At 49.2% G+C, this 13462-nt stretch overlaps 1 protein-coding gene across 3 annotated transcripts in view; it reads right to left on the bottom strand.

Annotated features, from left to right (window-relative positions):
- Positions 1–12687, bottom strand: part of CYGB (cytoglobin) — a 46397-nt gene extending 33710 nt beyond the window's left edge. For 2 of the 3 annotated variants that reach the window (XM_090060010.1, XM_090060012.1), the window contains exon 1: positions 12159–12686. In XM_090060010.1, coding sequence (XP_089916136.1) covers positions 12159–12301 — 143 coding nt within the window. In that variant the 5' untranslated portion in view covers positions 12302–12686. Of the gene's footprint in view, positions 1–12158 lie in introns of all 3 variants that reach the window. The other variant, XM_090060011.1, reaches the window with a different exon arrangement.
- Between the last annotated feature and the right edge of the window lie 775 nt (positions 12688–13462).

The following is a 13462-nucleotide window of genomic DNA, read 5'->3' as shown; positions in this document are numbered from 1 at the left end:
TGGTCAGGTATAGTCATTTCGCCACCACAGGCAGCACATCTTGCTAGACTGTGTAATGGCCTCCAAATTCACTCTGTCTTCATTATACCTGTGGATATTGCTGGAGGCTCAAACATCTCCTGATTCATAAATCTAACTTTCCACTCAGTGCTCTGCGAGCCCTCAATCCTGACAGTATCTATTTTGGTTTTATGGGAGCCACGTGGTTTTTGCAGTGCTGTCTTGCAAGAGCCATTATAGAAATGACTTTAGTTCTGGGCATCAGGGATCTGGCCTCATGCTAGGAAACCCACGTTCCTGTCTCCAAATGCCTCGCTGGGGTTTTGGTTTCAGGTTACACAGGTTGGTTTTATCTTAAGTCTTTTTTTTTTAAATTTCCAGTTTAATTTCCACTTTCCTTAAGAAAGGGGCTTCTCAGTGCTGTTCGTAGCTAAGATTCAACACACGGTGTGTGCTCCTGGCGACGTGGCCCCCTGGCAGTGGATACAGCTCTGTGTGAGAATCCAGCCAAACAATGCCTCCAAAAAGTGGACAAATCAGCAAGGGATTGGGCAAACTTATGGAGGAAAGGTCCATCCCTGGGTACTGAACACAGAAGAGAGGGCTATAGCCGCTGACTCAAAACTTCCTATGCCTCTGACTGCTGGGCGGTGCAGTGGGAGAGGGGTGGGAGGCGGAAAATATTGAACATGCCCTGTTGAGCCTGCCCCCCAGCACCTACCCTCTGCCATTTTATTAGAGGAACCTGCTAGTTGTGAAGTGACAGTGGGCCTGAGCTCACCAGGAGCCTCAAGCCTCTCCCAATGGTTAGAGGGAGGCTGCTGGATGAACCCAGGAAATGGCAGTTCTTCTTTCATGGGTTGGTCTCCTTGGTAAGGTGACTCGAACATGGTTAAAGGGATGACCCAAAGTACCGTGGACGTGAGCCATGTTGGGCTGTTCCCTCACTTCCTTTTTCATTACTGGAGGTGCTCACCACTGCACCCCACTCTCCTTGCGATGCTGTTACTTGAAGTAGCCCATCCCCAGCCTTCCAGTCCTGTGAGCATGGTTTATTCTGGCTGAGATGAGGAGCCTCTCGACAAAAAGATAGTCCCCTCCCCAGCTCCGAGCCATTCAGCCAGCCCAGGGAGGTGGTCACTGCTCTGGGAAGGGAAGAAAGGGTTCTTTCACTCTGTACCCCACATCCAGGTATGGTAGGAAGCTGGTCAACCTGGAGGAGCAGGAGTTGCCCATGGATGACTTGATCCAAAACTCCAGTGATATCCATGGAAAGATGGCCATGGATGTCAACCAATTTTGGACCAGGCCCTGGGAAAGATGACCTCCTGAGGGCCCTTCCAACCCAAATCTTCTATGATACTATGAGCCTATGAAAGAGCAGGGGGTCCACCAAAGACCACAGGGGCCCTATTTAGTTTGCCTGGGAGCTAGGATCCAAAGGGATTAGGCAGCTTGCTGAGTTCTGTAGTAGTAGACTGAACCTAGACCGCTAAGGTCCTACTCTAGTACCTTATTCTCACAGCCCTCCTCTTTTCCCTAAATGAAATGCTGATTAAAGCAGAAGAGAAACCACCATGTAAACAAACATTAAAGAACTGGCTCAAATAAACAAAAAATTAAGTCAAGAGTTAAACATCAGGTACAATGATTAAGTAACTCAGGAGCGGGTAGGACACTGGGCAATGATATGATTGAGGATTATGATCCTAGCACTAGAGCCCACTAGGACTGAATACAGGGACAGGGATGAATGCAGGGCTAGACCCTGTCAACATACCTGGCATCAGGTATGAATTTCTCTGTTGTTCTTTGTCTGCCTCATCCATTCAGATGGTCAGGTTTTGTGGACAGGGACTATCTCTTATTCTGTGTGCGGATAGCACCTAGTGTGAGACAGTTTTGATCCTGACCACAGCTGGGGATTATAAGGACAATATAATATAGCACAGGGTGCTACAGGGGACACGGTGATCAAAAAAGAGTCCTGCATGGGATTATTACCTAAGCACACTGGGCATGAGAGCACAGCAATGGCCTTTCTTCAAAGTACTGCTGGAAAGCTGTTGAAAGCTCTGTGCAGCCCAGAGAGTTTGTAGCTGCAACCCCTTTCCAGGGCACCAAGCATTCATCATGCCTATCACTTGCTTTGCATATACACTGGGAGCTTACATACCAGGGCAGCTCATTGACTTGGGTAGGCACTTTTAAACCTGAGGCTACTGTTCATGATCTGACTCTTGCATCCTTCTGTCTCCTCTTAACAGTGCACATATGCAGTTGTCAGACGATCATAGTGTCTGTTGCCATCTATCATTGCTGAGGCTTGCACTTCTTGAGAGCATTGCTAATACCCGCCGGGGTACAGAGTTTTGCCACTGACTTGTGTGATTCTCTCAGTTCTTGTCATGAGCTCACGGTGAGTTCCCCAAGCCCCATCTGCTGCAAGCAGTGCCAAGCCAATCGCTCCAACTTGGCATCATCAGTGGGTCCTAGAACACCAGTGCCAGATACTAACCTCTGGGGGACCTTTCAGTCCCTGAAGGATGAGCAGCACCATACCAGAAACGACTTTATATCCATTGGCACCTCCACTAGCTTGGTGCCCAAGGACCCTGTACAATTACCCACTTTCTAAGACTGCATAGTGATCCTTAGAAATGAAGCTAACAGGGATGATTTGCCTTCAGCAGCGAGTCCTTGTCAGGCACACTGGTATTTCTAAGGTCGAGAAGCATATGATGTGTAAGCAGCACAGCTCACTGCTCCAGTGATAAATTAAATTCTTAACTTCTACCAGATAACACAAGGTCTGTCCTTTCAGTGATTTTAATGAGCGCTGTAGCTCGACAGACAGAAACACTCCGTAGCCCACAGCAAAGATGTTTTGTGCATTTATAGAATCAGATAATCATATAGAGCCATATTTGCCTCTTCTCACCTACACCACAGCCTTCTCATTAAATGGAGCAGTTTAACTGAGCAGAAAAGTTGGCCCACACACACCCTGTTCTGGCGCAGAGATCTTCATGGGTTAGCACACATCAATATTGCTAATCACTAGTTGCATTACAGACAATTCGATGGCTATCCGTAACAATTGGTTTTGCTCTTCTGCTATTGCTACTGCAGTACCTGCTATCCTGAGGGCAAAAGTGGGAGTCTTTTGAGATTGAGAAATGTTCCCTGAATCAAACTTGTTCCAGTTCACTAGAACTTTTTTAATGATCTTCAGGCTGGAGGAAGCATTCAGATACAGCAAATGAGATTTCAAAACAATTCGCTACAGCAAAACATTGAAAGAGGAAAAGGAAAGGAGAAGATATCATTCCAGCTTTACAATGTTCTCGCCTCCCCAGGGAAGGTTTTGAAATAAACCTGAGATAGGTGAAGAGTGAATTCTGTAGGACTCATACTGCAGGACAACGGCAACTCGGGACAAGAATATTACATGTGCTGAGAGTCAGGATAGATGTGGGGATTAGGGATTGAGCCAAGAGACCTGGGATCTATGCCCAGCTCTGTTCCTACTCTGCTCATATCAGATAAGTAATGTCACCTGTGCGTGTCTTTGCAGTAGAGACAAGACACAAGGGTGGGAGGGGAGACAAAGTCGCGGGACAGGAAATGCTGTGTGTACTCTACACAGACACAGTGCCTAGACTAGTGAGACCCTAGCCTCAACTGCAGCTTCTAGGTACTACTGCAATAGAGACTACAGAAATACACAGGAAGACTAACAAAAGTGCAGTGAAAATGTAAGAGAGATTCTCTCAGGAAGGCTTCTCCATCCATCCACCATCCTACAGACCACATCACTCCCCTGCTTCTCCACCGTGCCCCACTTTTCCTCCCAATCGCCAATACTCAAACTGACCCCAACACACTGCCACACACTCCTTCTCCTGTATGACAGCATCTAACATCCCTAAGCAATCACACAGAGCAGCGATACCAGAAAGTGTGTAGAACATGTCCGTCCTGCTAGCTAGGGTTGACCCTGTGCATGCCTTCAACCAGCCCCAGCCACCCCTCCTCACCTGCATCTTACCATATAGCCACAGCAAATTGGCTTTTTATCCCTCCAGCAGAGCCCTTTTAGGAATCAGTCTCCCCACTACTTGCCTCAGCTTCTCCTTCTGTGCTTGACTCTAGTTCCCAGCAGTAAAGAAAGGAGGGGGGTGCAGAAGGGCTAGACATCGAGGACAGGAGGTGGGAGGTTTGTGGTTGGAGGGCTCTGGGCTTGTAACCTGCAGCAGGTGGGTGAGTTTGGAATATGCTGGAGGCAGAAGCAGGTGAAGAGAAAAGTTCAGCCTCAGGACCTGAAGGCCAGCGGTGCTCCCAGGATGGGGCTGGACAGCCAGTGAGAGCTGAATTTGGGGGTGTAGTTGGTCGGGGAGTCCAGGTTTGGAGATGGCCTAAGTAGCATCCCTATGCGGCCAACAAGTGTTCCAGAAGCCAGGCTGTAGGACCAGTTAACCTAGATGGGATCCCTACCCATCCTGCATGACCTTCAGGCAACTCTGCTAGGTGAGTTGGGACTTTTGTAGCACTGGAATCCTTAATATTGTTGCCTACTGCAATTTTTCTTGCCTTTCCTGCTTCTAAAGTGCTTTTGCAAAGTTCACACAAAGTATCTGTTTATTAAGCCTGAGGGTTTCCATGAGTTTTCCAAAGTAGTCTTGCTGTGTTTGCTCATTAACTCAGCTGAGCCAAATTTTTCCAGGCAAAACATTCCCCCACTCCCTCCCCAAAAGGCATAGTCACTTCAACCAAGACACATGAGGAATTCATGACAAATTAGTCTCAGTGCTTTGGCCCCCCAAAGTTTAATAAATGGGGGGGGGAACAGGTTGCAACACTTTATTTTGATGTTTCAAATCATTGCAACATGTTGATCCCAACCTGACCTTTCATTTTTGTAATGTGTCTGAATTTAACAAGAGAGAAAGAGAAAGGAGGCAGGGGAAACACTTTGGAAACCAAATATTTTGTTTTACATGGAACAAAAAATGTTTTCCTGCACCTTGAAATTCGTTTGGTTTCGAGGTTTGGTTTGGGCTTGTGTTCCTTGTTGGTTTTCTCTTTCGTTTTTTGATTTGGCAAGAAAACCCCAGAATTTTTGTATTGAGTTGACCCGAATATTTTTAATGTTTTGCTTCAGTTAATGAACTCACTTGGCCCTGCTCTTTACTAAAGCTGTTTGCATTTAAACCTAATGGTGCCCATGGCTTTTGGAGTGCTTATGTTCAACACCCTTGACAAACACTGGCTGGCCCAAATCCTGCTGTTTCAGAGAGGAGAAAACTCCTCTCAGAAGCAATGGGGGCTGCTTCTCTATTTATAATGACTCCTCTTTAGATGACTCCGGTTGGTGTGTGAGAGAGTGTAGGAGAGAGAAGTGTAGAGCACCCGGCAAGGAAGATATTCTGAGGCTGAGAAGAAGCTGAAACTATAGCTGTGAAAATTAAGATGAAATCCATCTTAAAAGGACATAGGCTTGGTGTATTGATCTCTAGAAATTATAGTGGAGAAATGCCAGAGCTTTGTAGACCCACAAACGCTAGTTCAGAATGACTGCAGTGTGTTGCAGTGGCTTTGCTACTTCTGTTACTGTTGGTGCTTGATGCAGTTATACAATTTGGTATGCTCTGAAAAGAGCAAATTAAAGCGTCCAAGGTTTTCACCAAAGAGATCGAAGGCGCATCTATCATTCTTCAGTGCCTACATCTCACTCTGTGGGCAGGTTGCTCATATGTGTGCACTGCAAATCTGAACTGCATCGCCACAAAAGCTGTGGGATTTTGTTCATGCCGTGTGCATATGTGCTTGCAGTCGTTAGATGTGTCTCTTTGTCAGAAGTGTGTTTGTAAGATTTTCAAGGTCCTCCAGGGAATTAGATCCCCACTGGCTTTCAGCAGGAGCTTATTCTCAGGGGTATTGTTACATATCCCATCCTGTGTGCACAATGGTGTGTGCTTTCTGCATGCATGCAACGCCAGGATGTGTGCAGTGTATTTGCCTGTATAAGATTCAGCAAGCGTTCAGTGACTGTGTTGGGACTGATGCAGATCTGTACTGCTGTAAAGCAAGATAAATGGGCTTTCTCTCCCACGTATCATTTCTTATTAACAGAAATAACAAGGTGTTGGGATCTACAGCTAACTCTCGGCAATAAAAGTATCTTCTAGGTGGGGTACAACCTACAATGCGAGCTGCTGAAAGTGACTGCTACTCGTATTTGTGCACAGAGCTCAACTACAGAACAGCAGGAGCTCTTTATAAAGGAACAATTCTCATTCTCCCTAGGTTGCTTTTGGGGAGGCTGCAGCCCAGAGAAATGAAGTAGCTTGTGGGACACTGCAGAGGCAGTGCCAGGGACAGAGAGGAGGTCTCCTGGGGTACAGCAAGGTGCCTACTTCCCCCGGCTGGGCTGCGTCCCCTTCCTCGCCTGCATGCTCCCACTGAAATCTGGGTTCACTGGCATCAGCAAGATGTTGCTTAGGGGGACAAGGCAGCAAAGCTGGGCCCAAGTTCTGTTCAGCTCCTGTTTTCTGAAGGCTTAAGCACATAGTTGTGAAATCAGTAGTAATGTTGAATGCCTTGGCCTGTGGTTTCCTCAGGGAGGAAGACAACTGAGATGAGATTGTGTTTCCTCAGAAGGGCGGATCACCCACCACAGAGGGTCAATTAGTGCGATCCTTTTAACCACATAGCATTGATTCCCAGGGTCTGGCGGTAGCATAGTAAAATTTATTAGCATCATTTATGTCCCAGTAGCCCCTTGAGGCCCCCAGCAGCATCATGTTCTGGCTGCTAGAGAGGGAAAGAGGAAGGATTATCTAAGTATTAGGGCAGTCGCCTGGGAGCTGACTCCCTGCTCTGCTACAGACTTCCTGGGTGTCCTTGAGTAGCTCACTTGGCCTCTGCATGCTTCAGCGCCCACTCTGCCCAATCAGTAATAGCACTGCCTCATGGGGGCACTGAGAGGATGCACACGTTGTGATCGAAGGCATGGTGACAAGGACCGTGCAGATGCCAGCAGCAGAGGTCAGCTGTGCACATGCGCACAGTAAAAATGCCCGCTCAAAAGAGACCAGGCATGCCGCCCATGGGCAACTCACTTCACCTCAGCTTCCTGTCCCAAGTCCACAGCATATACATGTCTGAGTCACGTACGGGGCCAGTCAGCAGTGTGACAGTACGGCAGCCAGCTCCCAGCTACCCTGTCTCAAACAGGACCCCTGGTCTGTGCTATCTGCACTGAGAGCTGACCCCTCCATCAGGTGGGGATGGCCCAGGGAAAGCAGCCTTTGGTTGTGCCTGGAATCACGAGCTTTCTGTCTACCCAGAACAGGAGCCAGGAGGAGCAGCCCGCGCGTGCTAGGACCCAAGGGGCTTTGACCAAGGCAGAAGGAGAAGGAAGCTATTTCTTGCCGCAGGGCAGGACTCAGAGCTACTGAGTTATCGGCACCTCCCTTCCAGTCGAACAGCATTTTAGGGTAAATAATTGTCATGCACCAAAAAATACCAAGTCACCTCATCCTCTTTCAGCCCCACCTATGCCCTCTCATTGGGCTGCCAAAGGGCCGCGGCCTGCATGCCTCACTGTTTCCAGAAGAAGTGCCTGGACTCTGGCCTGGCGATTGTGTTTCCTACCTGGCTGAGCTGGTTTGCAAACACAGTGTGCTCTTTCAGGGCATAGGGCCACGGTGCCCAGGCCTGTCGCCATGCATTTGTATGACTCACCTCTGTGCGTCAGACATTCCCAGCCTTCCTCTGTGAATTTGCAGTTTCGGGCTCTGGGTCTGTCATAGAAAGCAGTGGCCACTGCCCCTTGGCTTTGCTACCTCCAGCCCTGGGCCTTGTATTCGTTAGCACAGTACAACTCTGTGGGTGTCTGTGAAGGACTAAGCCATTTCCAAATGGGAGAACCAGGCACAGAGTCTGCCCCTGCCCATTCCAGACAGACACAGATAATTGAATGGGAAAGGTGGGGCAGAGGCAGAAACAGGTCCCAGTTTTGCATAGGGCATGAAGACAAACCCTAAATTTGCTCCTTGACCCTGAGAACAATGAGCAACAAGCACAGCTGCTTATTTTTGGCCTGTCTGGCTTAGCGGATTCATCAGGTGGGTTGCTGTTAATAGGACCTGGAGCAATTTATTTGCCTGCCATCTGCTACCAAGTCACTGGGTGTCCTTATCCAAGTCACATTTTGCCTCTGGCAGAAGGCAGGACAGGGCAGCACCTTGGAGACTAAGGTATGAGCTTTTGTAGGCAACAGCCTGCTTGATCAGATGTGTGTGCCTCAGTTTCCATACACAGGGACTGATGCTCTGCCTGCTTTGTAACTCCCCCGGCAATTTGGAGAGAGTGGGCTGGGAAAGCTTGCTGCACCTGTATGGGTGGGCCACATGCTCTCTGATACAGATTGGCTGTCACTTTGCCCATGCACAGGAGTACAGCGGGGGATGCACGTGGTCTGAGCGTACCAACAAGCCAAAACACTGTGACCCTTGTAGTTGTCGAGCTGCTGAATCATTTATGAGAAAGTAAAAGCAAAGCATGACTCCATCTCCTTTCCCCCCTGGGCCTGCCAGCAGCCTCTACACATGACCTAGTTCTCCTGGAGGGAGCTATTGCTGATGCCAGCTGTGAAATGTGAAGGCGTGCCGGAGTCAGCCCGGGGAGAGCCGTTAACACAGGTACTGACAATTGAAGCCAGGGCTGTCCTGTTTTTATGATGCATGAATTTCCCCAGGGAGCTCTGGGGTGAAAACGGTATGAAAGCTCAGTTGAGAGCCAATTTCACCCCTGGAAAGGAGGCTTGGCTCTCAGTTTTGGAGCTTCTTAATCTGTCCTTAGAACTCAGCGCTACCCCTGTCCTCTGCTGTCCCTCTGGTTGCCCTCTTCTCCAGCATGGGGTGAAGGCTGTGCATTAACATCTATAGATGGCCTTTGTGAGGGAGCTGTGAGTCACCTGCAGTGTGTCATGTCACAGGGACAATTGAGATCTTTTGCTTTTGCACCAGGGAAAAAAGGATGGGTCACTTGCTATAACCTAGAACCCTTCCTGCTCTTTCCTGCACCCCCACCTCCTTCCCATTGCCATAGGCATCTTGGCAGAGCTCTGGCTGGCAAGAAAGGCAGCCATACAACCCCAAATCTACCTACGTAAATCCCAGGTGCTAAGTTTTAATTAACGCATTTTCCCACCCAGCTCCTGCCTCCCTGGGAATCCTTTTCTTTGCCAAGCCAGTTGCTCTGCTTTGTTAGCTGGCACTGCCTTGGGGACAATGACAAGGAAACCCCAGCCTGCACATTCTGGGACATTTAGAATTAAGCATCAAGCAATGCCCTGGGTCTCCAAACAGCCCTGGACATTGGGAAAGTTTGGATGCAGCTCAGGAGTTTACAGCGAGGGCCCCTCTGTGCCTGTCTCTCTTTCTCCTTTCCTGATTGCTTTTCAGGCTGTTGTGCAAACCCAAAGCTGAGGATGCTCTCTGACCCCTTGCTTCTCTCAGGAATCATTAGGATTACTTGGAACTTGATTTTTTTTACAGCACATTGACAGCCAAAGCAATGTGCTTGGCTCTCCAGGGCATCTGCCTGTTGTGATGACCACAGGCTTTGCTTTCTTCTCTTCTCCTGTGTTCCTTGTTAGCCTCTCCTCCTACCGCCACCTTCCTGCCCCCTTAGTGTGTCAGCTACACTTGCTGCACATGCGTGCAGCATCGCAGAGATGCTCGGGACTGTGTCACATATCCCATGCCTCGTACCCACCCTCCCTGAAACCACTGATGAACTGGAACTGTTCTGTCCACTTGCAGGTGCCAAGGTGAACTCTCCAGTGCAGCCTTTCAGCAGGAGATTGAGGGCAGGAGTCCAGGACATCTGCAACGCTGCGTGACTAATGACTACCCCATGTTCCATCAATCAGGTGTCCATAGCTGCTCCTCTCCCCTCAGCATCCTAAGAACAAGACTCCCCGCTTCAACACCACCCACCAGTTGCCCTGGAGGAGAAGGCAGGTGTCAAAAGAGTCCGCCCTGAATCAGGAGCAAAGGCTGCTTTGGACAGAGATGGGGCCAAATGATAGGGCTCAGATCCCCCTCCATGCTGGAGGTGTTCAGTCGCACTTCTACTGATGGGAAAAGCTGCAATAAATATCCAGTATGGGTTTCCCTAACTCTCATGGGTGGAAAATGCTGGGTACTTGTGAGCCTGCAGGTAGCAGCATGCAGCAAGGTCAGGCAAGCAGAAGGCAGTCATAGAAAAAACAGCCAGAGCCTTTGGAGCCAAGAGGACCATCAAGAAACCTCCAGCCAGAGCTCAGAGACCCCTCTTCACAGAACAGCCCCTCAGCACGTCCCACTCCCCTCCCGCCTCCTCATTGTGGCTCAGGTCAACCCCCAAATGCCTAGCTCTCGGGCCTTGTTTGAATGCAAGCCCAACTTGAATCTGTCCTTGCCCAGTGCTGTGGGGCCTTGGGGCTGGGGTTCAGCCCCTGCTGGAAGTGGGGCAGGAGAAGCAGGCATGCGATTCAAGTGCAGATCCTGGGGGGTGAAGAGGTTGGTGCTTTGAAATGATGTATGGAGGTGCTGGAGTAAAAGCCTTGCCTGAAGGCAGTGGCAAAGCTCCCACTGATTTCAGTGGAGCCAGGGCTTTGCCCGAATGGTATATTAACTAGGGCAGGAGATCCCCCAGGATGGGGCATCCCGGGCAGAGAATACGCCCGACTAGTTCAAGCTCCGACACAGAGAAGGCTGAGGGATGGCTGGTGGTCCTTCGCTGGAAGTAGCCCCCTCCAGGAGAGTCCCCCTGGGGGCGCGTGTTCAGATGCCTGCAGTCGGACGGACAGGGGCCGGCAGGCTTTGCCCACACATCTCATGGGATCTCTGCTGACCCGGTAGCTCCCGTAGGCTCAGGGTGGCCCCCCTCCCAGGAAACTTTCAGATTCGTACGAGTGAGAAATGCATCCGACCAAGTGTCTCTCGGAGCAGGGGTCAGTCCTGAGGCTGATCTCTCCAGAGCAAGGTTTGCACCTGCATTTTGAACACCCCAGTGTTAAAACAGTGGGGATTTCAGTTTGGGTTAAAGTGGCCAAAAAAGGGGCTCTGGGCAGCTTCCCCCCCAGCGCTTGCAGGGGTGTAGAGCAGGAGGTTTATGTTCAAGTCTATATAGCAGGCATCTTTGCTCAGCTCAAGGGGCAATTGGTCATTGTTTCTGTCTGTAGCTGTTCCTCTCCACCTGCCCACCCATCACTGGCTTCTCCTGCAGTTCCTCCTCTCCCCGGAAACCCAAGGCCTTGTCGCCCTCTCCCCTACACCAGGCTTCCTCCCCTGACTTCTCACTTGGGGAGCCAAAGGGCTTGAGACAAGACTGCCTGAGGCTGTGCTGTCCCCAGGGAATATCAAGAGGTTCAGGAGCACAAAAATACAGTCAAACATTCAATGAATAGTGAAGCACTTGCTGAAGGGGGAAACAACCCCTCCAGCCCAGTCCATCTGCTTGAAATGACACCCCCTCCCCCCAGCTCCCTCCTCTGACAAACACCTCTCCCTTTACCTGCAGGTCTCTGGTGGTCCCTAAGGTAGTCACCACATCCCGCTCCCAGTGCAAAAATGTTTTGTGCATCCAAAGCTCACAGACCTATTTTCACATCCCCCCGTCCCCCAGTCCTGCTAATGACCTTCCGCCCATCCTTAGCAGACAACTTCTGCATTGTTCTTTGTAACTGATGCTCTAGTTCGACAAGCAGATGGTGCCATCGCAGACACACCTGTTTTGGTTGCATCTTGGCTTGCGAGTTGCAGGATTTCACCCAAGACCCTGGTATATGCCATGCCATCAGCAAGGATCTAAGTAGAAACCACTGAGCAGAGCCCGGTACAGCTCTTCCCTCCTCCTACACTCCCCCCACCTCCAGCCACAGAGTATAAGGTGACCTTTCCAATTGAAATACTGCTTCCCACAAACTGTATTAAAAGGGTCCCCCCCATAGCATATTGAAATCAGGAGCGCTGTGAAATCATTCCTGATCAGAGCCAATAATTACTGAGAACAGTTCCTCTCTAGCCATCACTCACTTCATTTTGATTTTATTATTATTTTTGCTCGCTTTGTTTCTTTCTTTTCTTTTTTTTTTTAAATACCTGATTAGTATGGAGACCCCGACATCCTCGCAGTTGGCATATACTCTGCTCCAGGTCTCTTGAATCACCTTTTTCTCAGCGTCTGACATGTCTTCACTCCTTTCCCATCTCTCAATCTCCATTTCTCCCTGGACTTTCTCCATGAAAAACAGCCGGCACAATCCTCCAGGAAGCCAGGAGGAGATAAAGAGAGATGTGTGTGCGTGTGCGCTCGTGTGTGTGTATCCGTGAGGACAGAATAGGTGTTTGTTCTGTGGTAGTGTGGGTGATACCGTCTGCGTGTGTGTGTATGTGTGTGTGCTTGTGTTTGCGTGGGGGGGGTATGTAATTAAAAAAATATCCAGGAGATATAATGTATGAGATTAGATTTCAAATCTTCTAGTGCTGTCCATTGCCGTAGTTTGCTTCAGCTCGGCATAGATGTATGACTCTGACTCTGATGGGGAACTGACTAAAAGTAAAATATTCAAAGGCATTGCAAGACCAGCCTCTTTACCAATGTGTGAACGTGAGCTCACTTTCTCTCTCCTCCTCCTCCTCCTCTCTCTCTCTCTCACTCAATGTCTGTCTGTATTTCTCTCTCCCCCCCAAACAGGGCGAAATGAAAAAGTGGTTTTGTGGAACATCAGGATCGTCTGCCTTGGAGATTTTATGACTAAAAGTCTTTTTTTTTTCCAGCCCTTGTAAACAGCTCTGAGAAAATGCAGCATCCAAAGTGAACAGTTAAACTTATCTCAACAGCTGGCTTAGCTGCGCTGTGCCTTTTCTGCTTTCTCTTGCATTACCTAATTTTGCAGGAGATTGTGCGTGGAAGGCAAAATCCCTGCTTGGCTCTGATTTCTAGTCCGTGCCTGTGGGGATAAGGTTGGCTTGGAAGGCAAAGAAGTGGGAAACACCTCTGAAACAAACGGTTATATTGAGCAGGATCTCGGTGATCCCAAAATGTGCTTTCTCTCCCTGCTTCCAACTCAAACCTTAGAGGAATTTGGGTTGCGTGAACTGAACGCAGCGGCACAGTCCTAATGCTTGCTGTTGTTCTTTTGTCCGAGATTTTATTGTTAGGATGTTCCACATTTCAGGTAGTGTTTTTGGCAGGCAGGGAAGGAGACGGAGTTAAAGGAGAAGAGAAATTCCTGGGTACTTGTGCTGCGGATTATTCCCCCCCTGCCCCTCCCCCACCCCCAAATGACCTTTCAAACTCATTGAAAACCAGGAATTCTGGATCTGCAGCCCGATCTCTTTGCTCGCCAAGAAGGAAAATACTACAGGGGCTTATAACAACAGACAGTACCTGAAGGAAGATT

Source organism: Crocodylus siamensis, chromosome 8 (genome assembly GCF_052110815.1).
Source record: "Crocodylus siamensis isolate JL-2025a chromosome 8, ASM5211081v1, whole genome shotgun sequence".
NCBI classification, from domain to species: Eukaryota; Metazoa; Chordata; order Crocodylia; family Crocodylidae; genus Crocodylus; species Crocodylus siamensis.
The sequence above is the reverse complement of the archived record's forward strand: the minus strand, read 5'-3'. Positions and strand labels throughout refer to the sequence as shown.